We start from the raw sequence: 18,446 nt of genomic DNA, 5'->3' as shown, positions 1-18,446 counted from the left end.
GGTGCATCTGGAATTTAATAGGCTTGTCTGAAGAGGTGAGTTTTCAGAGAACGTTTAAAGGTTTGGAGACTATAAGTGGGTCTTATTGTGCGTGGGAGTGCATTCCATAGAGTGGGTGAAGCCCGGGTAAAGTCCTGTAATTTTTAGTGTGCGAAGTAGATCTTGTGCAGAGCGGAGAGGTCGGGTAGGGAGATATTTTGAGATGAGTGAAGAGATGTATGTTGGTGCAGTTTGGTTAATAGCCTTGTATGTACGTAAAAGTATTTTATATTTAAAACTGTAGAATACCGGTAACCAATGGAGGTACTGACAAAGCGGATCTGCAGACGATGAACTTCTAGCAAGGAATATTAGCCTCGCAGCTGCATTCAAAATGGATTGTAGTGGTGAGAGGGTATGTTTGGGAAGACCAGTCAGGAGACTATTACAATAATTAATGCGGGAGATAATGAGAGCATGGATTAGAGTTTTTGCTGTGTCTTCTGTAAGATATGGTCGTATTTTGGATATGTTTCTTAGATGTATGTAACATGGTCTTGAGACAGATTGAATGTGGGGTACAAAGGACAGTTCAGATTTAAGAATGACACCTAGGCAGTGAGCTTGTGGGGTAGGGATGATTGCTGAGTTATCAACAGTGATAGAGATATCAGGTTGGTAACTACTATTGGCCGGTGGAAAAAGAATTAATTCTGTTTTGGAAATATTAAGTTTGAGGTGGCGAGATGTCATCCAAGATGAAATGACAAAAAGGCATTCAGTGACATGGCCCAATACAGATGGTGACAAATCAGGGGAGGATAGGTAGATTTGAGTATCATCTGCATACAGATGGTACTGAAATCCGAAAGAGTTGATAAGTTTGCCAAGAGATGTGGTATAGATAGAGAAAAGCAGAGGACCTAAGACTGAGCCTTGCGGTACTCCAACTGAAAGAGGTAGCGAAGAGGAGGGGGAATCAGACAAACGAACACTGAAGGAGAGATTAGATAAGTAGGATGAGAACCAAGAAAGGGCTGTGTCCTGAAGACCTAGGGATTGTAGTGTTTGTATGAGAAAAGAGTGCTCAACAGTGTCAAATGCAGCAGAGAGATCAAGGAGAATAAGGAGTGAGTAATGGCCTTTAGATTTAGCAGTGACCAAATCATTCACTACCTTAGTCAGCGCTGTCTCTGTGGAGTGTTGGGCATGAAATCCTGACTGAAGTGGATCCAGTAGGCTGTGTGAATTAAGAAAGTATGTGAGGCGAGTGTAGGCAAGTCTCTCAAGTAGCTTGGAGGGGCATGGGAGCTGAGTGACGGGACGGTAGTTTGAGAGAGAGTTAGGGTCAGAGTTTTGTTTTTATTTTCAGAATGGGAGTAATCACTGCATGCTTGTACAGAGAAAGAAAGATACCAGTAGACAGAGGGAGATTACAGATTTCAGTTTAGGTTGGGATGAGCACAGCAGAGAGAGCTTTACTAATTTTTGAGGGTATAGAGTCAAGGGGAGAGGTAGTAGAGTAGGCAGATGAGAAGAGTGCAGATACTTCATCTTCATTTGTAGGATCAAATGAAGAGAAGGTGTTAGAGGGTTCAGGCAGGGAATTGAGCAGGTCACTGGCTGTGGAAGAGCATACCATTTCATTTCGGATCTTATCAGTCTTGTCCTTGAAATATGAAGCAAGATCTTGCGCACTGATAGTGTCTGGTGGGTTGGGTGAAGGAGGGACAAGAAGTAATTTAAATGAGGTTAGAGGCTTGATCAGAGATGAGAGATTGGAAATATGTTTGTTTGCAGTGTCCAGAGCATTACGATAAGAGTGGTACACGGTCTTATATGTGAGAAAGTCACTTGAACTACAAGATTTACGCCACTGGCGTTCTACATTATGTCAGAGTTTTTGTAGGTGTCTTGTGTATTTAAAGTGCCATGGTTGACATCTAAGTCTACGTGGAGTGTAATGAGTAGCCGGTGCCACTTCGAGTGCTGTTTCTAGAGTTTGGTTAAGGTATGACACAGCAGTCTCAGGAGAGGTGAATGTAGAAATTGGTGAGAGCAGTGGTTGCAGTGAGGTAGATAGTTGTTGAAAATGAATAGCGTTAATATTTCTGCGGGTTAGAGGCGGCTTGGTAGACTTCAGGGACATTAAGTTTGAAGTAATGGAGGAGAGCATGCAGGTGATAAGGTTGTAATCTGAGAGAGGGAAAGGAGTGTTAGTGAGTTCAAAAACAAAGCATAGTCTGGTGAATACAAGATGAAGTCAGTGGCCCTCCTGATGAGTAGGGGAGTCAGTCCATTGGGAGAGGCCAAGAGAGGAGGTTGGAGAGAGTAGTTTGGAGGCATGGGGAGATTGTGGACTGTCAATAGAGATATTGAAATCACCCATAATGATGGTGGAGATGTCAGAGGATAAAAAGTGAGGGAGCCAAGCAGAAAAATCTTCCAGAAACTTTTTGGGATGCCCAGGTGGGCGATAGATAGCTGCAACATGCAGAGAGAAAGGGGTGAAAATCCTAATAGAATTTACTTCAAATTATGTAAATGCGAGTGAGGGAATAGGTGGTAAAACGGTGTGTGTGTAAGATTTAGACAGTAATATTCCAACCCCACCTCCTTTACTATTACCAGGTCTGGGGGTGTGTGTGAAGTGGAGGCCACCATGTGACAGTGATGCAGGGGAGGCAGTGAGCCATGTTTCTGTTATAGCTAGCATATTGAGGTTTTTTAAATGAAAAGGTCATGAATAGATGTTAATTTGTTGCAAACAGAGCGTGCATTCCACAAAGCACATTTTAGTGACTTGGAGGTAGATGGGAGACATGTGATGTTGATAAGGTTTGTTGGTTTTATATTCCGTTGTGAATCAGCTGAATGTGGTATGTGGATGGGACCTGGATTTTGGGATATGTCACCAGCTAGTAGAAGCAGAAGGAGAGAGAGATAGGTATAGTTGGGGCAGGTGTGTGATAGTTTCTTATGGTGACAGGTGGAGGATGTTACAGTTAGTGTACATAGATTTGTTAAAATCTCATGGGTGTTAATAAGAGGGGAGTGGATTAATGAGGCTGCAATGTGTACAGAGTGATGAATAACAGGAATAGTGAAGGATGTTGCCATTTTATAGAGGATACCATTAAGTGTTAGTAGGAAAAACAGTTTGTGGTACTTGGTGTTTTTTAAATAAAAGTACAGATAGTTAGGTAAGTGCATAAGGAAAATGCAAGTTAAATAGTTAAATTACCTGGTTTCCAAAGTTTTTCAATGTCTGTTCAACTGTTGGTTTAACTGGCTTCCCCCCCCCCCCCCCCCTAACTTTGTAATTCCCAAACTTCGTATATTTCCAATCTCAGACAACTGCCCCATAACTGAATGCTAACATATACTAGGTCTAATTAACAAAGCTACAGCTAAAGCCAATTGGACATCTAATCAAATGACTTATATTACCCTGTCCATGTATGCTCAATAAAACTCCACTCCACTGAATAACATCTTCAGAAGAGATAATATCAGCTACCAGCAAGTACTAATATTATACAAATACATTTACATACACTGCTAAATTATACATTAGTGTGAATTCAGATTAGGAGTTGTAGTTTGCAGGATGCCGATGAGATATCACATATATTGAATACACAGCTGAGGGTGCGTGTGTCTTAATGCACAGATTAATTAGAGCCACCACATTGGGAGGTAGCAGTGGACATGTTGTGCACAAGGAGGAAGCAGCCATTGGTGTGCCAAAAAGGAGCTCAGCAATGCCCTGGAGACAGGTGGCAATATCTTGTTTAAGAGGAGAGACGCCAAACAGTTTGTGATAATGTGAGTAGTTGTCATGGGGATTACATGACTCCTTTAATGTCTCTAATCACTGTGTAAATTACCACATCCTTCTGCATGCTGAATGTGCCCCATAATAACTTCTCCATGTCCTGACAAGTTACATAACCCCATTCTATAACAATCATCTAAAAATAAAAGAGAGAAAGTGGGTGGAGAAGAGCGAGAAGCTGGAGAGAAATAGAGATGTAGACACAGAGGGGCAGAAGAGTGAGAAGGGGGAAGGAGCAGGACGGAAGTGGGGTGAAGAGAGAGTGGAGGTGAGAGACACAATAGCAGGAGAGGAAGAGAGAAGGGAATGACAAAAGGGCAGAGACAGAAGGGGAAAAATGAAAGAGGAAGTAAAAACAGGAAAGAGATAGAGTAACATAACATAGTAACATAGTATCTAAGGTTGAAAAAAGACAATTGTCCATCGAGTTCAACCTATTTGTGGTCTCCTATGCACGATTATTTTGTATAAAATTTTGACTGAAGTTGATGACTGCCGTTACGTTTTACCCCTCTTTTTTATAATAACCATAGTGCGTGACTATGCCCCGTAACCCTGGATATCTTTATCCATTAGGAATTTATCTAACCCATTCTTAAAGGTGTTGACTGAGTCGGCCATTACAACTCCCTCAGGCAGGGAATTCCAAACACGTATCGTCCTTACCGTAAAAAAGCCTTTACGCCGTATTGTGCGGAATCTCCTCTCCTCTAACCTGAGCGAGTGTCCACGAGTTCTCTGTGTTGATCTAACCAAAAACAGGTCCTGCGCAAGATCTGTATATTGTTCCCTTATATGTTTGTAAATGTTGATCATGTCCCCTCTTAATCTCCTCTTTTCCAGTGTAAACATGCCTAGTCTTGCAAGCCTTTCCTCGTATTCTAGCGTCTCCATACCCTTAATTAGTTTGGTCGCCTGCCTTTGAACCTTTTCTAGCTCCAGGATATCCTTTTTGTAGTAAGGTACCCAGAATTGTACACAGTATTCAAGGTGTGGCCTCACAAGTGATTTATATAACGGGAGAATAATATTCTCGCCCCTAGCATTATGCATGCTAATATCTTATTAGCCTTCTTTTCTGCAGTCATACTTAAGGTACTACTGCTTAGTTTGCTATCTATGAGGACAACTAAGTCCTTTTCCAGTACAGAATCCCCTAATTTTACCCCATTTAGTAGGTAGGTGTTATTTTTGTTCTTGTTACCACAGTGCATTACCTTACACTTGTCTGTATTGAAGCGCATTCTCCATTTCGCTGCCCAAGCTTCTAATTTAACTAAGTCATTCTGAAGCGACTCAGCATCCCCCTCCGCATTTATAACTTTACACAATTTGGTATCATCTAAAAAAATTTACACCATGCTCTCTAGACCTTCTGTTAGGTCGTTAATGAAAATATTGAACAATAGCGGTCCTAATACTGAGCCTTGCGGCACACCACTTAGCACTTCAGTCCAAGTTGAAAAAGATCCATTAACCACAACGCGCTGCTCCCTACTATCTAACCAGTTTTTGACCCAAGTGCATATTGTGCTTCCTAGCCCTGATTCTTGTAGCTTGTAGATAAGTCTCATGTGTGGTACAGTGTTGAATGCTTTGGCAAAATCTAAAAAGATTACATCCACCTCTTTACCCTGATCTAGGTTTGCGCTTACTGTTTCATAAAAACCAAGTAAGTTGGTTTGACAGGATCTGTCCTTCATAAACCCATGTTGATTCCTTTTAATGACCTTATTGATTTCAAGGAACTTCTGAATACTATCTCTTAGAATACCTTCCAATACTTTCCCCACTATAGATGTAAGACTAACTGGTCTATAATTACCTGGTTCAGCTTTACTTCCCTTTTTGAATATAGGCACTACTTCCGCTATACGCAAGTCTTTGGGAACCATACCTGATATTACTGAATCCTTAAAGATCAAAAATAGCGGTTTTGCAAGTTCAGAGTGAAGCTCCATTAGAACCCTTGGGTGAATACCATCGGGACCTGGTGACTTATTAATCTTTAAATGTTTTAATCGGTCACAGACTACTTCCTCGCTTAAATAAGTACCTATCAGTGGGATATTCTCATTATTAAGATTATGTGTTAGTCCCTGAATTGGGACTTCTCTAGTAAATACTGTAAGTAAGAGTGGTGGAGAGATAAAGGGGACAATCCAATTGTTTTGGGTGTCTAAAAATCCCATCAAAACGGGACTGTTTAGATGCCCAAATAATTGTCACAATTCAATTGTTGTATGAGCGTCCATGCACATTGGGACTGTTTAGATGCCCAAATAATTGTCACAATTAAATTGTTCTACGAGTGTCCATGCACAGTGCAACTACTAGCCTCAGGAGGCTGCGAGAAGAAATGTCATCCATGCGGCTACCGGGTGTTTAAACGGAGCAACAATTGAATCGCTCCATTTTGCGCACCCTGCTGGTAGCCGCGGGGTAAATCAATTGAATTACCCCAATGAAAAAGAGGGGTGGGGCACTGAAGAGAGAAAGGAGGAAGCATAGAGACAGGAGAAAAGAGACTGAGAGGAAAATAAACGCAAGCAGGGCAATAGACAAGAGAAGGGAGGATTGAGAGATGGATAGATGGGGAACAGAGAGATTAAGTAAGAGGGAAAAAGAGAGAAGAAGAAAGAGAGGGGGGTGCTGAATTATTACATACACTTATCTATGTAATCTTATTGGATGGTCACAATGTACAGCAATTATAATTATATACATTAATTAGTTTCTAACTCACAGTGTGTAACGAATGCTCCTTTAAATTCCTATCAGTGGCAGCACCAGCAGTTCTCTTCTGTAATTTGTAAACACATATTAGTTATAATAAGATTTTACACACTGGTAAATCTATTTCTCGTAGTCCGTAGTGGATGCTGGGTACTCCGTAAGGACCATGGGGAATAGACGGGCTCCGCAGGAGAATGGGCACTCTAAAGAAAAGAATAGGTACTACATCTGGTGTGCACTGGCTCCTCCCTCTATGCCCCTCCTCAGGACCTCAGTTAGGGAAACTGTGCCCGGAAGAGCTGACATTACTAGGAAAGGATTTGGAATCCAGGGTAAGACTCATACCAGCCACACCAATCACACCGTACAACTTGTGATAATTATACCCAGTTAACAGTATGAACAACAACTGAGCCTCATTAAACTGATGGCTCAGAACAAAAAACCCTATAGTTAAGCAATAACTATATACAAGTATTGCAGAATTCCGCACTTGGGACGGGCTCCCAGCATCCACTACGGACTACGAGAAATAGATTTACCGGTGAGTAAAAACTTATTTTCTCTGACGTCCTAGTGGATGCTGGGTACTCCGTAAGGACCATGGGGATTATACCAAAGCTCCCAAACGGGCGGGAGAGTGCGGATGACTCTGCAGCACCGAATGAGCAAACTCAAGGTCCTCCTCAGCTAGGGTATCAAACTTGTAGAATTTTGCAAACGTGTTTGATCCCGACCAGGTAGCAGCTCGGCAAAGTTGTAAAGCCGAGACCCCTCGGGCAGCCGCCCAAGAAGAGCCCACCTTCCTCGTGGAATGGGCTTTGACTGATTTAGGATGCGGCAGTCCAGCCGCAGAATGTGCAAGTTGAATCGTGCAACAGATCCAGCGAGCAATAGTCTGCTTTGAAGCAGGAGCACCCAGCTTGTTGGGTGCATGCAGGATAAACAGCGAGTCAGTTTTTCTGACTCTAGCCGTCCTGGAAACATAGATTTTCAGGGCCCGGACTACATCCAGCAACTTGGAAGCCTCCAAGTCCCGAGTAGCCGCAGGCACCACAATAGGTTGGTTCAAATGGAACGCTGATACCACCTTAGGGAGAAATTGGGGACGAGTCCTCAATTCTGCCCTGTCCATATGGAAGATCAGATAGGGGCTTTTGCATGACAAAGCCGCCAATTCTGACACACGCCTAGCCGAAGCCAAGGCCAAAAGCATGACCACTTTCCACGGGAGATATTTCAACTCCACGGTCGGAAGTGGCTCAAACCAATGTGATTTTAGGAAATCCAAAACAACGTTGAGATCCCAAGGTGCCACTGGGGGCACAAAAGGGGGCTGAATATGCAGCACTCCCTTAACAAACGTCTGAACTTCAGGCAGTGAAGCCAGTTCTTTTTGAAAGAAAATAGACAGGGCCGAAATCTGGACTTTAATGGATCCCAATTTTAGGCCCATAGTCACTCCTGACTGTAGGAAGTGCAGAAATCGACCCATCTGAAATTCTTCTATTGGGGCCTTCATAGCCTCACACCAAGCAACATATTTTCGCCATATGCGGTGATAATGTTTTGCTGTCACATCCTTCCTAGCTTTTATCAGCGTAGGAATGACTTCAACCGGAATGCCCTTTTCCATCAGGATCCGGCGTTCAACCACCATGCCGTCAAACGCAGCCGCGGTAAGTCTTGGAACAAACAGGGCCCCTGCTGTAGCAGGTCCTGTCTGAGAGGCAGAGGCCAAGGGTCCTCTGAGATCATTTCTTGTAGTTCCGGGTACCAAGTCCTTCTTGGCCAATCCGGAACGATGAGTATAGTTCTTACTCCTCTCTTTCTTATTATCCTCAGTACCTTTGGTATGAGAGGAAGAGGAGGGAACACATAAACCGACTGGTATACCCACGGTGTCACTAGAGCGTCCACAGCTATCGCCTGAGGGTCCCTTGACCTGGCGCAATATCTTTTTAGCTTTTTGTTGAGGCGGGACGCCATCATGTCCACATGTGGCCTTTCCCAACGATTTACAATCAGCTGGAAGACTTCTGGATGAAGTCCCCACTCTCCCGGGTGGAGGTCGTGCCTGCTGAGGAAGTCTGCTTCCCAGTTGTCCACTCCCGGAATGAACACTGCTGACAGTGCTATCACGTGATTTTTCGCCCATCGGAGAATCTTTGTGGCTTCTGCCATCGCCATCCTGCTTCTTGTGCCGCCCTGTCGGTTTACATGGGCGACCGCCGTGTGTTGTCTGACTGAATCAGCACCGGCTGGTTCTGAAGCAGGGGTTTTGCCTGACTTAAGGCATTGGAAATGGCCCTTAGTTCCAGAATGTTTATGTGTAGGGAAGCTTCCTGACTCGACCATTGTCCTTGGAAGTTTCTTCCCTGAGTGACTGCCCCCCAACCTCGGAGGCTTGCATCCGTGGTCACCAGGACCCAGTCCTGTATGCCGAATCTGCGGCCCTCGAGTAGATGAGCATTCTGCAGCCACCACAGCAGAGACACCCTGGCCCTCGGGGACAGGGTGATCAGCCGATGCATCTGAAGATGCGATCCGGACCACTTGTCTAACAGATCCCACTGAAAGATCCGTGCATGGAACCTGCCGAATGGAATTGCCTCGTAAGAAGCTACCATCTTTCCCAGGACTCGCGTGCAGTGATGCACCGACACCTGTTTTGGTTTTAGGAGGTCTCTGACCAGAGATGACAACTCCTTGGCCTTCTCCTCCGGGAGAAACACCTTCTTTTGTTCTGTGTCCAGAATCATACCCAGGAACAGCAGACGCGTCGTAGGAACAAGCTGCGACTTCGGGATATTCAGAATCCAGCCGTGCTGTTGTAGTACTTCCTGAGATAGTGCTACTCCGAGCAACAACTGCTCCCTGGACCTTGCCTTTATAAGGAGATCGTCCAAGTACGGGATAATTATAACTCCCTTCTTTCGAAGGAGTATCATCATTTCGGCCATTACTTTGGTAAATACCCTCGGTGCCGTGGACAGACCAAACGGCAACGTCTGGAATTGGTAATGGCAGTCCTGTACCACAAAACGGAGGTACACCTGGTGAGGTGGGTAAATGGGGACATGTAGGTAAGCATCCTTGATGTCCAGTGATACCATGTAATCCCCCTCTTCCAGGCTTGCAATAACCGCCCTGAGCGATTCCATTTTGAACTTGAACTATCTTATATAAGTGTTCAAGGATTTCAAATTTAGAATGGGTCTCACCGAACCGTCTGGTTTCGGTACCACAAACATTGTGGAATAGTAACCCCGTCCCTGTTGAAGGAGGGGAACTTTTATTATCACCTGCTGGAGGTACAGCTTGTGAATTGCCGCTAGTACTACCTCCCTGTCCTGGGGAGTAGCTGGCAAGGCTGATTTGAGGTAACGGCGAGGGGGAGACGTCTCGAATTCCAGCTTGTATCCTTGAGATACCACTTGTAGAACCCAGAGATCCACCTGTGAGCAAACCCACTGGTCGCTGAAGTTCCGGAGACGGGCCCCCACCGCACATGGCTCCACATGTGGAGCCCCAGCGTCATGCGTTGGACTTAGTGGAAGCAGGGGAGGATTTTTGTTCTTGGGAACTGGCTGTATGGTGCAGCTTTTTCCCTCTACCCCTGCCTCTGGGCAGAAAGGACGCGCCTCTAACCCGCTTGCCTTTCTGAGGCCGAAAGGACTGTACTTGATAATACGGTGCTTTCTTAGGCTGTGAGGGAACCTGAGGTAAAAAAGTCGACTTCCCAGCTGTTGCTGTGGATACAAGGTCCGAAAGACCGTCCCCAAACAATTCCTCACCCTTATAAGGCAAAATTTCCATGTGCCTTTTAGAATCAGCATCACCCGTCCACTGCCGAGTCCATAATACTCTCCTGGCAGAAATGGACATCGCATTAATTCTAGATGCCAGCCGGCAAATGTCCCTCTGTGCATCTCTCATATATAAGACTACGTCTTTAATATGCTCTATGGTTAGCAATATAGTGTCCCTGTCAAGGGAATCAATGTTATCAGACAGGGAATCAGACCACGCTGCTGCAGCACTGCACATCCATGCTGAAGCAATAGCAGGTCTCCGTATAGTACCTGAGTGTGTATACACAGACTTCAGGATAGCCTCCTGCTTTCTATCTGCAGGCTCCTTTAAGGCGGCCGTATCCTGAGACGGCAGTGCCACCTTTTTTGATAAGCGTGTGAGCGCTTTGTCCACCTTAGGGGATGTCTCCCAGCGTAACCTATCCGTTGGCGGGAAAGGGTACGCCATTAGTAACCGCTTAGAAATTACTAGTTTCTTATCTGGGGAACCCCACGCTTCTTCACACAATTCGTTTAACTCATCAGATGGGGGAAAAGTCACTGGCTGCTTTTTCTCCCCAAACATAATACCCTTTTTTGTGGTAACCGGGTTAATGTCAGAAATGTGCAACACATTTTTCATCGCCGTAATCTTGCATCGGATGGCCCTAGTGGATTGTATATTTGTCTCATCCTCGTCGACACTGGAGTCAGACTCCGTGTCGACATCTGTGTCAGCCATCTGAGGTAGCGGGCGTTTTTGAGACCCTGACGGCCTCTGAGATGCCTGGGCAGGCGCGGGCTGAGATGCCGGCTGTCCCAAAGCTGCGTCATCGAACCTTTTATGCAAGGAGTTGACACTGTCGGTTAATACCTTCCACATATCCATCCACTCAGGTGTCGGCCCCGCAGGGGGCGACATCACACTTATCGGCACCTGCTCCGCCTCCACGTAAGCGTCCTCATCAAACATGTCGACACAGCCGTACCGACACACCGCACACACACACACAGGGAATGCTCTGACTGAGGACAGGACCCCACAAAGTCCTTTGGGGAGACAGAGAGAGAGTATGCCAGCACACACCACAGCGCTATATAATCAGGGATTTACACTAACAAAAGCGATTTTACCTATAGCTGCTTTTATATATAGTTTTGCGCCTAAATTTAGTGCCCCCCCCCTCTCTTTTTTACCCTTGATGTCTGGAAACTGCAGGGGAGAGCCTGGGGAGCTGTCTTCCAGCGGAGCTGTGAAGAGAAAATGGCGCCGGTGTGCTGAGGAAGATAGCCCCGCCCCCTTCTCGGCGGGCTTCTCCCGCTTTTTTATCTGTATAATGGCGGGGGATTATGCACATATACAGCTTAAAAGCTGTATTATGTGTCAATTTGCCATGTAAGGTACTCTAATTGCTGCCCAGGGCGCCCCCCCCCCAGCGCCCTGCACCCATCAGTGACCGGAGTATGTGGTGTGCATAGGGAGCAATGGCGCACAGCTGCAGTGCTGTGCGCTACCTTAATGAAGACCGAAGTCTTCAGCCGCCGATTTCCTCCGGTTTCTTCCGTCTTCTGGCTCTGCAAGGGGGACGGCGGCACGGCTCCGGGAACGGACGATTGAGGTCGGGCCCTGTGTTCGATCCCTCTGGAGCTAATGGTGTCCAGTAGCCTAGAAGCACAAGCTAGCTGCAAGCAGGTAGGTTTGCTTCTCTCCCCTAAGTCCCACGTAGCAGTGAGTCTGTTGCCAGCAGATCTCACTGAAAATAAAAAACCTAAGAAATACTTGTCTTTCTAGGAAGCTCAGGAGAGCCCCTAGAGTGCATCCAGCTCTGGCCGGGCACAGATTCTAACTGAGGTCTGGAGGAGGGGCATAGAGGGAGGAGCCAGTGCACACCAGATGTAGTACCTAATCTTTTCTTTAGAGTGCCCAGTTTCCTGCGGAGCCCGTCTATTCCCCATGGTCCTTACGGAGTACCCAGCATCCACTAGGACGTCAGAGAAAACCCAGTTACAGAATACTTTGTACTGTGCATGGCAAAAATATGCTGCACAATGTTAGTAATGTGTGTGTCCCTAAGGGGACATTACAGCTACTACAGAATGGCAACAATTATAATAAGACAGCAATATGAGTATCATTCTTCCTAATAGAAACCATTCTTACAGATCATTGCTTGAATCTACGCTTAGGCCAAATAAATCAGATTGCTATAACATCCCAAAATAGGATTATCATATACAGCAATGATAGTGATGCACCAAGAATGTGGCCCATCATTCAAAACACCATTACTATTACCCAGAGACATTCATAAAAAAAAAATATATATATATTACAATGATTAAATTCATCCATTCTCATGAGTACATGTACATATTTTGGATTAACAATTAAACCATAAAGTGGAAAATGTTTTAGAAGCAAAAGAAGCTTACTGCAGAGGTAGGATAAGAAAACTGCATATAACTTAAGGTGGGTACACACTAGGCGACGTGCTCTATGAGCGACATCGCCTAGTGTTTCCCCCTCCTGGGCCGCGCGGTCAACAACCGGGCATACACACTGAGCGATATGACGTTCATATCGCTCAGTGACGTCACACAGTGGCTGGGCAGGCAGCTCTTGGATGACAGTCCAGATTGAGCTGCCTGCATGGCTGACAGCGAGGGTCGGTAACGACCCGCGGACCCTCGCAATGGTGGTCGCCGGCGGCATACACACTTGCAGAGAAAATGAGCAACATCGCTCAGGAAGGGTAAAAATGAGCGATGTCGCTTATTTTCTCGGCAAGTGTGTATGCACCTTAAAACAGAGACATAACCAGGTAGGGCCTACGGGGTGGTCTTCAGTTTGCCGGCTGTCGGGATCCCGACGCACAGTATACCGGCGCCGGAATCCCGACAGCCGGCATACCAACATATTTCTCCCTCTTGGGGGTCCACGACCCCCCTGGAGGGAGAATAAACGCGCGCCACCGAGCCCGCAAGGGGCTCATTTGCGCTCGCCGCGCTGTCAGTATGCCGGTGGTCGTCATTCCGGCACCAGTATGCTGGTCGTCGGGAGCCCGGCCGCCGGCATACCATACCACACCCGGGCCTACGCAGTAGCAACAGTAAATCACAGCTATTGGTGATGTAGTTGTGGATGGACATTTAAATTTCTGTGACTTTCTTTACCTTGCCTTTGCCCATTGTCTCTTTCCAGTATCCATCTGTCTCAGGTACAACATTTACCTCCCCTTCCAGAATGCAATAATCACTCTCAAAGAATCCAGCATTTCATCCATATTATCTATGGCATAGGTTCTCAAACTCGGTCCTCAGGACCCCACACAGTGCATGTTTTGCAGGTCTCCTCACAGAATTGCAAGTGAAATAATTAGCTGCACCTGTGGGCCTTTTAAAATGCGTCAGTAAGTAATTAATACACCTGTGCACCTGCTGAGTTACCCATACCTCCCAACTTTTGATCTTTTGAAGGAGGGACACACGCGCGTCGCGCGTGCTCCCGAAAAAGGGACGTGGCCTGCGAAAAGGGGGCGTGGCTTCGCGGGAGGGCCCGCGATCGCGGGCCACGCCCCGTTTTCGTCACTGCATGCCCAGCGCTCTGTGAGCTGCTGGCATGCCCCCTCTCCCTCTGTCTGCACTGAATAGACGCTGTGCGCATGCGCACAGTGTCTATTCACCGCTGCTCTGCTAAGCAGGGCAGCGAGTGACAGAGCCTCCCAACTGCCCCCCCCCCACCGCGGGACACTGTGGCCCGCGGGTGGGACAGCGGGACAGTCCCCAAAAAACGGGACTGTCCCGCGAAAATCGGGACAGTTGGGAGGTATGGGTTACCTGCAAAACATGCACTGTGTGGGATCCTGAGGACCGAGTTTGAGAAACTCTGATCTATGGAATTACTATCCTGTCTCTAATCATCTCCTCATTTCAGATTCCTAAATCTATTTTAAGGGGGAGATTCAAATGTTTGAAAAGTCGGTTGGGTGTCTGTTTTTTCCTGTCTATTAGATAGGAAAAAACAGACTCCCAACTGACTTTTCAAACATTTGAATCTCCCCCTAAGAGTCCAACAATCTTCTTGCTGCCAAAAAGAGTGATGTTTTCTGGATCTGTTTGCTGCCTTTGGGAATGATCACAACCTCTTCACACAAACCTGGTTCTTTGGTATAAGGGACACTGCCCTGTTATTCCCCATACCATTTCTCATTAAATACTATTGGTCAACTCAACTCCACTTCCTCTTTCTAAATCTGTAAATGACAGAGGTCTACATACAGAGTCACCAGCAGTCCAATCCATGTACGGCAGTATATCCACATCTTCTGCAGAGATAATTTCCAAAACGTTTGGTTCAATGTTCAGGTCTTCCTCTGCACTCTGAAAATTAAAACAATGCAATCATGTTGGAGCTCACTCTTCCTTACAAATGCCACAAATAACATGTCAAATAAATGTCATTGTTTCACTTTAAATGATCTAATATCAATAGCAAAATCTCTTAATATGTGTTTTATTGTAATAAAAAAAACAAGACACTAAACATTTTTCCTAAATGTAAGTTAGAAAGACAACTAATAGGGGTATTTATTAAAGCTTAGAGAGAGATAAAATTGTGAGAGATAAAGTAACAACCAATCATCTCCTAACTGACATTTTTCAAACAGCCTGTAAAAAGAAGGCAGAAACCGATTGGCTAGCAATTTATCTCTCAAAATGTTATCTCTCTCTGAACTTTAATAAATATCCCGTTCACAGAGAAATATAGGGACTGATTCAGAGATTGGAGCGGAGCAAAAATAAATAAAAAAAAGTAGCATCTTGTCAAAACCATGTTGAAGTGGGTCAGAAGGGGGGTATTCAATTGTAGTGGAACAGCCGTCTTGTCGGAAAGACAGGTTTCCGAATTTTTTAGGTCTGAAACTGGTCCGGCCTATTCAATCCCCCTGCCATTTTTTCTGACAAGTCGGCAATTCCGACTTGTCGGAAAACACGTGGATTGGCGGAATAGCCGTGGCCAAATCCGACAGGAATACCCCGTTTTCGACAATGTCAATCCGACTTTAAAAAAAGTCGGATTGGCATTGTCGGGAACGGCCAAATCCGACTCACTGAATACTGAGATGTCGGATCATTTCCGTCGGAAAGGATCCAACATCAATTGGGGTCGATTCAATTAGCTGTCGGGGGAGGGGGGTGAGTTGACATTGCAAGGGAGCTACCGGAAGTGCAGCATGTACTGTAGCTAGCTGAACTGACCCATTAAAGTTGGGAGGGTCATGTCCTAGCCGAAATCTAAATTGCAGTGTAACTATAAAATATAGGTGGTAGCATGCAAAAGCAGCCAGTATTTACCCTGCATGCAAAAACACGTATAATACTGTAATTATGTAGTTCCACCCCTTTCATTGCAAGATTACTAGATTTATTTTTTTGCTCCCTACTCTGTATCAGCGTCTATCTCTCTTGTTATCATGAGATTATGCTTAAAACAATGGATTATTTTTTTGAGAGCTGGAATTGCACAGAGTTGTGAACAGAGAACTTGATATGATGTGTAAAAATAAAAAATCTGACCATACCATAGTATACAGTTTGTGTGTATAGCCCGTTTCCAAAGTGTTGATGCACCACTGGGCTCAGCAGAAGCGTAACTATACATTTTGGTGCCCTGTGCCAGAAAGGGCACTGGCGCCTCCCAGCCCAGACCCCCCTTCCCTACCCCGGTATTCTAAATAGGGACACTGTGCACAGAAGACGCGCATCCAAAAAAGGGGGCATGGTCTTTCAGGTAAAGGGGCTTGGTTACGCCACACATCTGTGCCCCTTATTCACGTTACATCAGTGTATTTTTAATTACTGCAAATCCACCAAGACATGGCTTATGCTAGTTTAAAGTGCGGCTTACACTACGGACGTCTAACACAGACTGAGGAGGAAATGACAGCAGCTCACGTACCGCACAGCAGCATAACACTGGCCCTGATTCAGGCCGGTCATACTGTGGGGAGTCAAACAATGTACCGATGTTCGACTGGGGCTTGCTGGGGCATTTTATGCAATTTGGGGGCACACTGAGGCATTTTATGGGAATTCAGGGCTCCCTGGGTCATATTATGTGATTTTGGGGAACACTTGGGCATAATATGTGATTTGTGGACACAATGGGACAAATGTGATTTGGGGGTACACTAGGGCGTTTGACGTAATTTGGGAGCACAGTGTGGCGTACAATGTGAATTGTGGGCATATTGCAGCATATAATGTTACTTGGGGTCAGTGTGCATAGTATAGTGCAAATTGAGAGCACTCTTTTGTGCAGCGGTGGTGCTGGGGAGGGCCTAAAGCATGTTTTTGTACGTCGGCCACCACTCGCTAGTTCAGCCTCTGCTCCAGGTCCAGTAGAATATAAGTAGCACTTCTACTTCAAAGATGTAATGATGTTATATTCAGTTCATGATCACTGAATTTGTTACAATTATGAAGTTTTGTCAGGATGTCTAATAAATATTATTATCCCATTTAAAGTGTGAATTATAAAAATAATGATACCTTATTACTGAATAAATACAGACAACTCATAGTGGATACATTATTTTAATTTCACTATTCACTATTTCACTATTCACACACTGTCACTTTTTTTTATTTTGCTGGCTCAGTTTTAAGGATCTTAATAAATGTTAAGTTGTAATTGCACACAAGGGTCAGTAAATCTTTAGAATTAATCAGAATTATTACCAGACATCATCAGTCCGAGAGTGCCCCTTATAGAAATACAGTACTTTTGCTTCAGTTTTTTTGGTATCACCAGAATTAAAGGTCAGGCTGATTAGAATGCAGGTGACCAAGTCTGTCACTGTTTTATTGGAGCGTAACAGTGCTGTACAGCTGTACAGTACTTAGCCCAGGAGAGATGATACCTTATCATACTGACAGCTGTTTATCTTTTATCATCTATATTCTGTTATCTTCAATAAAAACGACTCTGCCATTGTAACAAACATGTGGACTAACCTCCTTGCTCACATTTGCCATGCACATACCAACTTGTAGGCATCTGCCAATATCTCCCTCCTGACATTAGTATTATAAGCAGAGTCATAATTTGACATTTTGGTGTCTGGGCCAGAAAAATAATTGGTGTCCCCTCCCTCCCCCCTGTATGTGAAACAGTGATAGTATATGAGCCAAAAGTATAGGACATGGCTTTGCAGGGAGGGGTGTAGCCACAGAATAATACCAATTTACATTACACTGCACAATAGTGTCCGATATTCACATTATATCACACAGTAGTAGCCAATACATGTTATACCACAGTAGAGTCCCTTATATACGATACGCAACACAGTAGAGCCCCTTATACACATTATGCCACACAGTAGTAGCTCGCACACACATTACGCCACACAGTAGAGCCCCTTATACACATTATGCCACACAGTAGTAGCTCGTACACACATTACGCCACACAGTAAAGCCCCTTATATACATCACGCCACACAGTATTAGCGAATATATAAATAACTGGTAATAAGTAAATATTAAGATTAGATATAGAAAATGTAAACTGACAGATATGTTCTAGATTCTAAGATAAGCACCACAGGGCAAGGTAACTAATTAAATGCCTGTGGTAATTGATAAAGTTCTTCTTTTAAAATTTCTTTAAAAAATAACTGATGGCATCTGCAGTTCTCACACTTACCCGTTTCTCTATGGCAACAAAGCTTGTGAATTGAGTCACAATGGAGTGTTTAATGCTGAGCGCAATAATAGAAGACTTCATCTCTTGTTTTTCCATCTGTATGAAATGAATGGATAGAAAGTGCAGAGAATCAAACCACACAATTTACCACCAATCAACAAACTATCATCTATCAGCGTTGCTAAAAGTGTATTGTACTAAGATAGCAGATCAAAGCAATGCGTATATGTGTTATTTATGAGTACATGTGGCCATCTAAAATCTGATCCAAGAGAACTGAGACTATGGGGCTGGATATGTATTTGTCACGTTACTACTGCATGACAATACAATATATATATGAAAAGGAGAAAAGAATACCCTTCATGCGCTGAGAGGAAGCAGCACT

The 18,446-nt window shown here is 44.8% G+C and overlaps 1 protein-coding gene across 3 annotated transcripts in view; it reads right to left on the bottom strand.

The window, feature by feature from the left end:
* PARP4 (poly(ADP-ribose) polymerase family member 4) overlaps positions 1 to 18,446 on the bottom strand; it is a 281,821-nt gene that overhangs the window by 103,585 nt on the left and 159,790 nt on the right. For all 3 annotated transcript variants that reach the window (XM_063951625.1, XM_063951623.1, XM_063951624.1), the window contains exons 29-31: positions 18,059 to 18,154; positions 14,626 to 14,727; positions 6,564 to 6,620 (exon numbers count right to left, since the gene is read on the bottom strand). In XM_063951625.1, coding sequence (XP_063807695.1) covers positions 6,564 to 6,620; positions 14,626 to 14,727; positions 18,059 to 18,154 — 255 coding nt within the window. The remainder of the gene's footprint in view (positions 1 to 6,563; positions 6,621 to 14,625; positions 14,728 to 18,058; positions 18,155 to 18,446) is intronic.

This window comes from Pseudophryne corroboree, chromosome 2 (assembly GCF_028390025.1).
Source record: "Pseudophryne corroboree isolate aPseCor3 chromosome 2, aPseCor3.hap2, whole genome shotgun sequence".
Classification (NCBI taxonomy): Eukaryota; Metazoa; Chordata; class Amphibia; order Anura; family Myobatrachidae; genus Pseudophryne; species Pseudophryne corroboree.
Note: the sequence above shows the minus strand (reverse complement) of the source record. Positions and strands in the feature narration are given on the sequence as shown.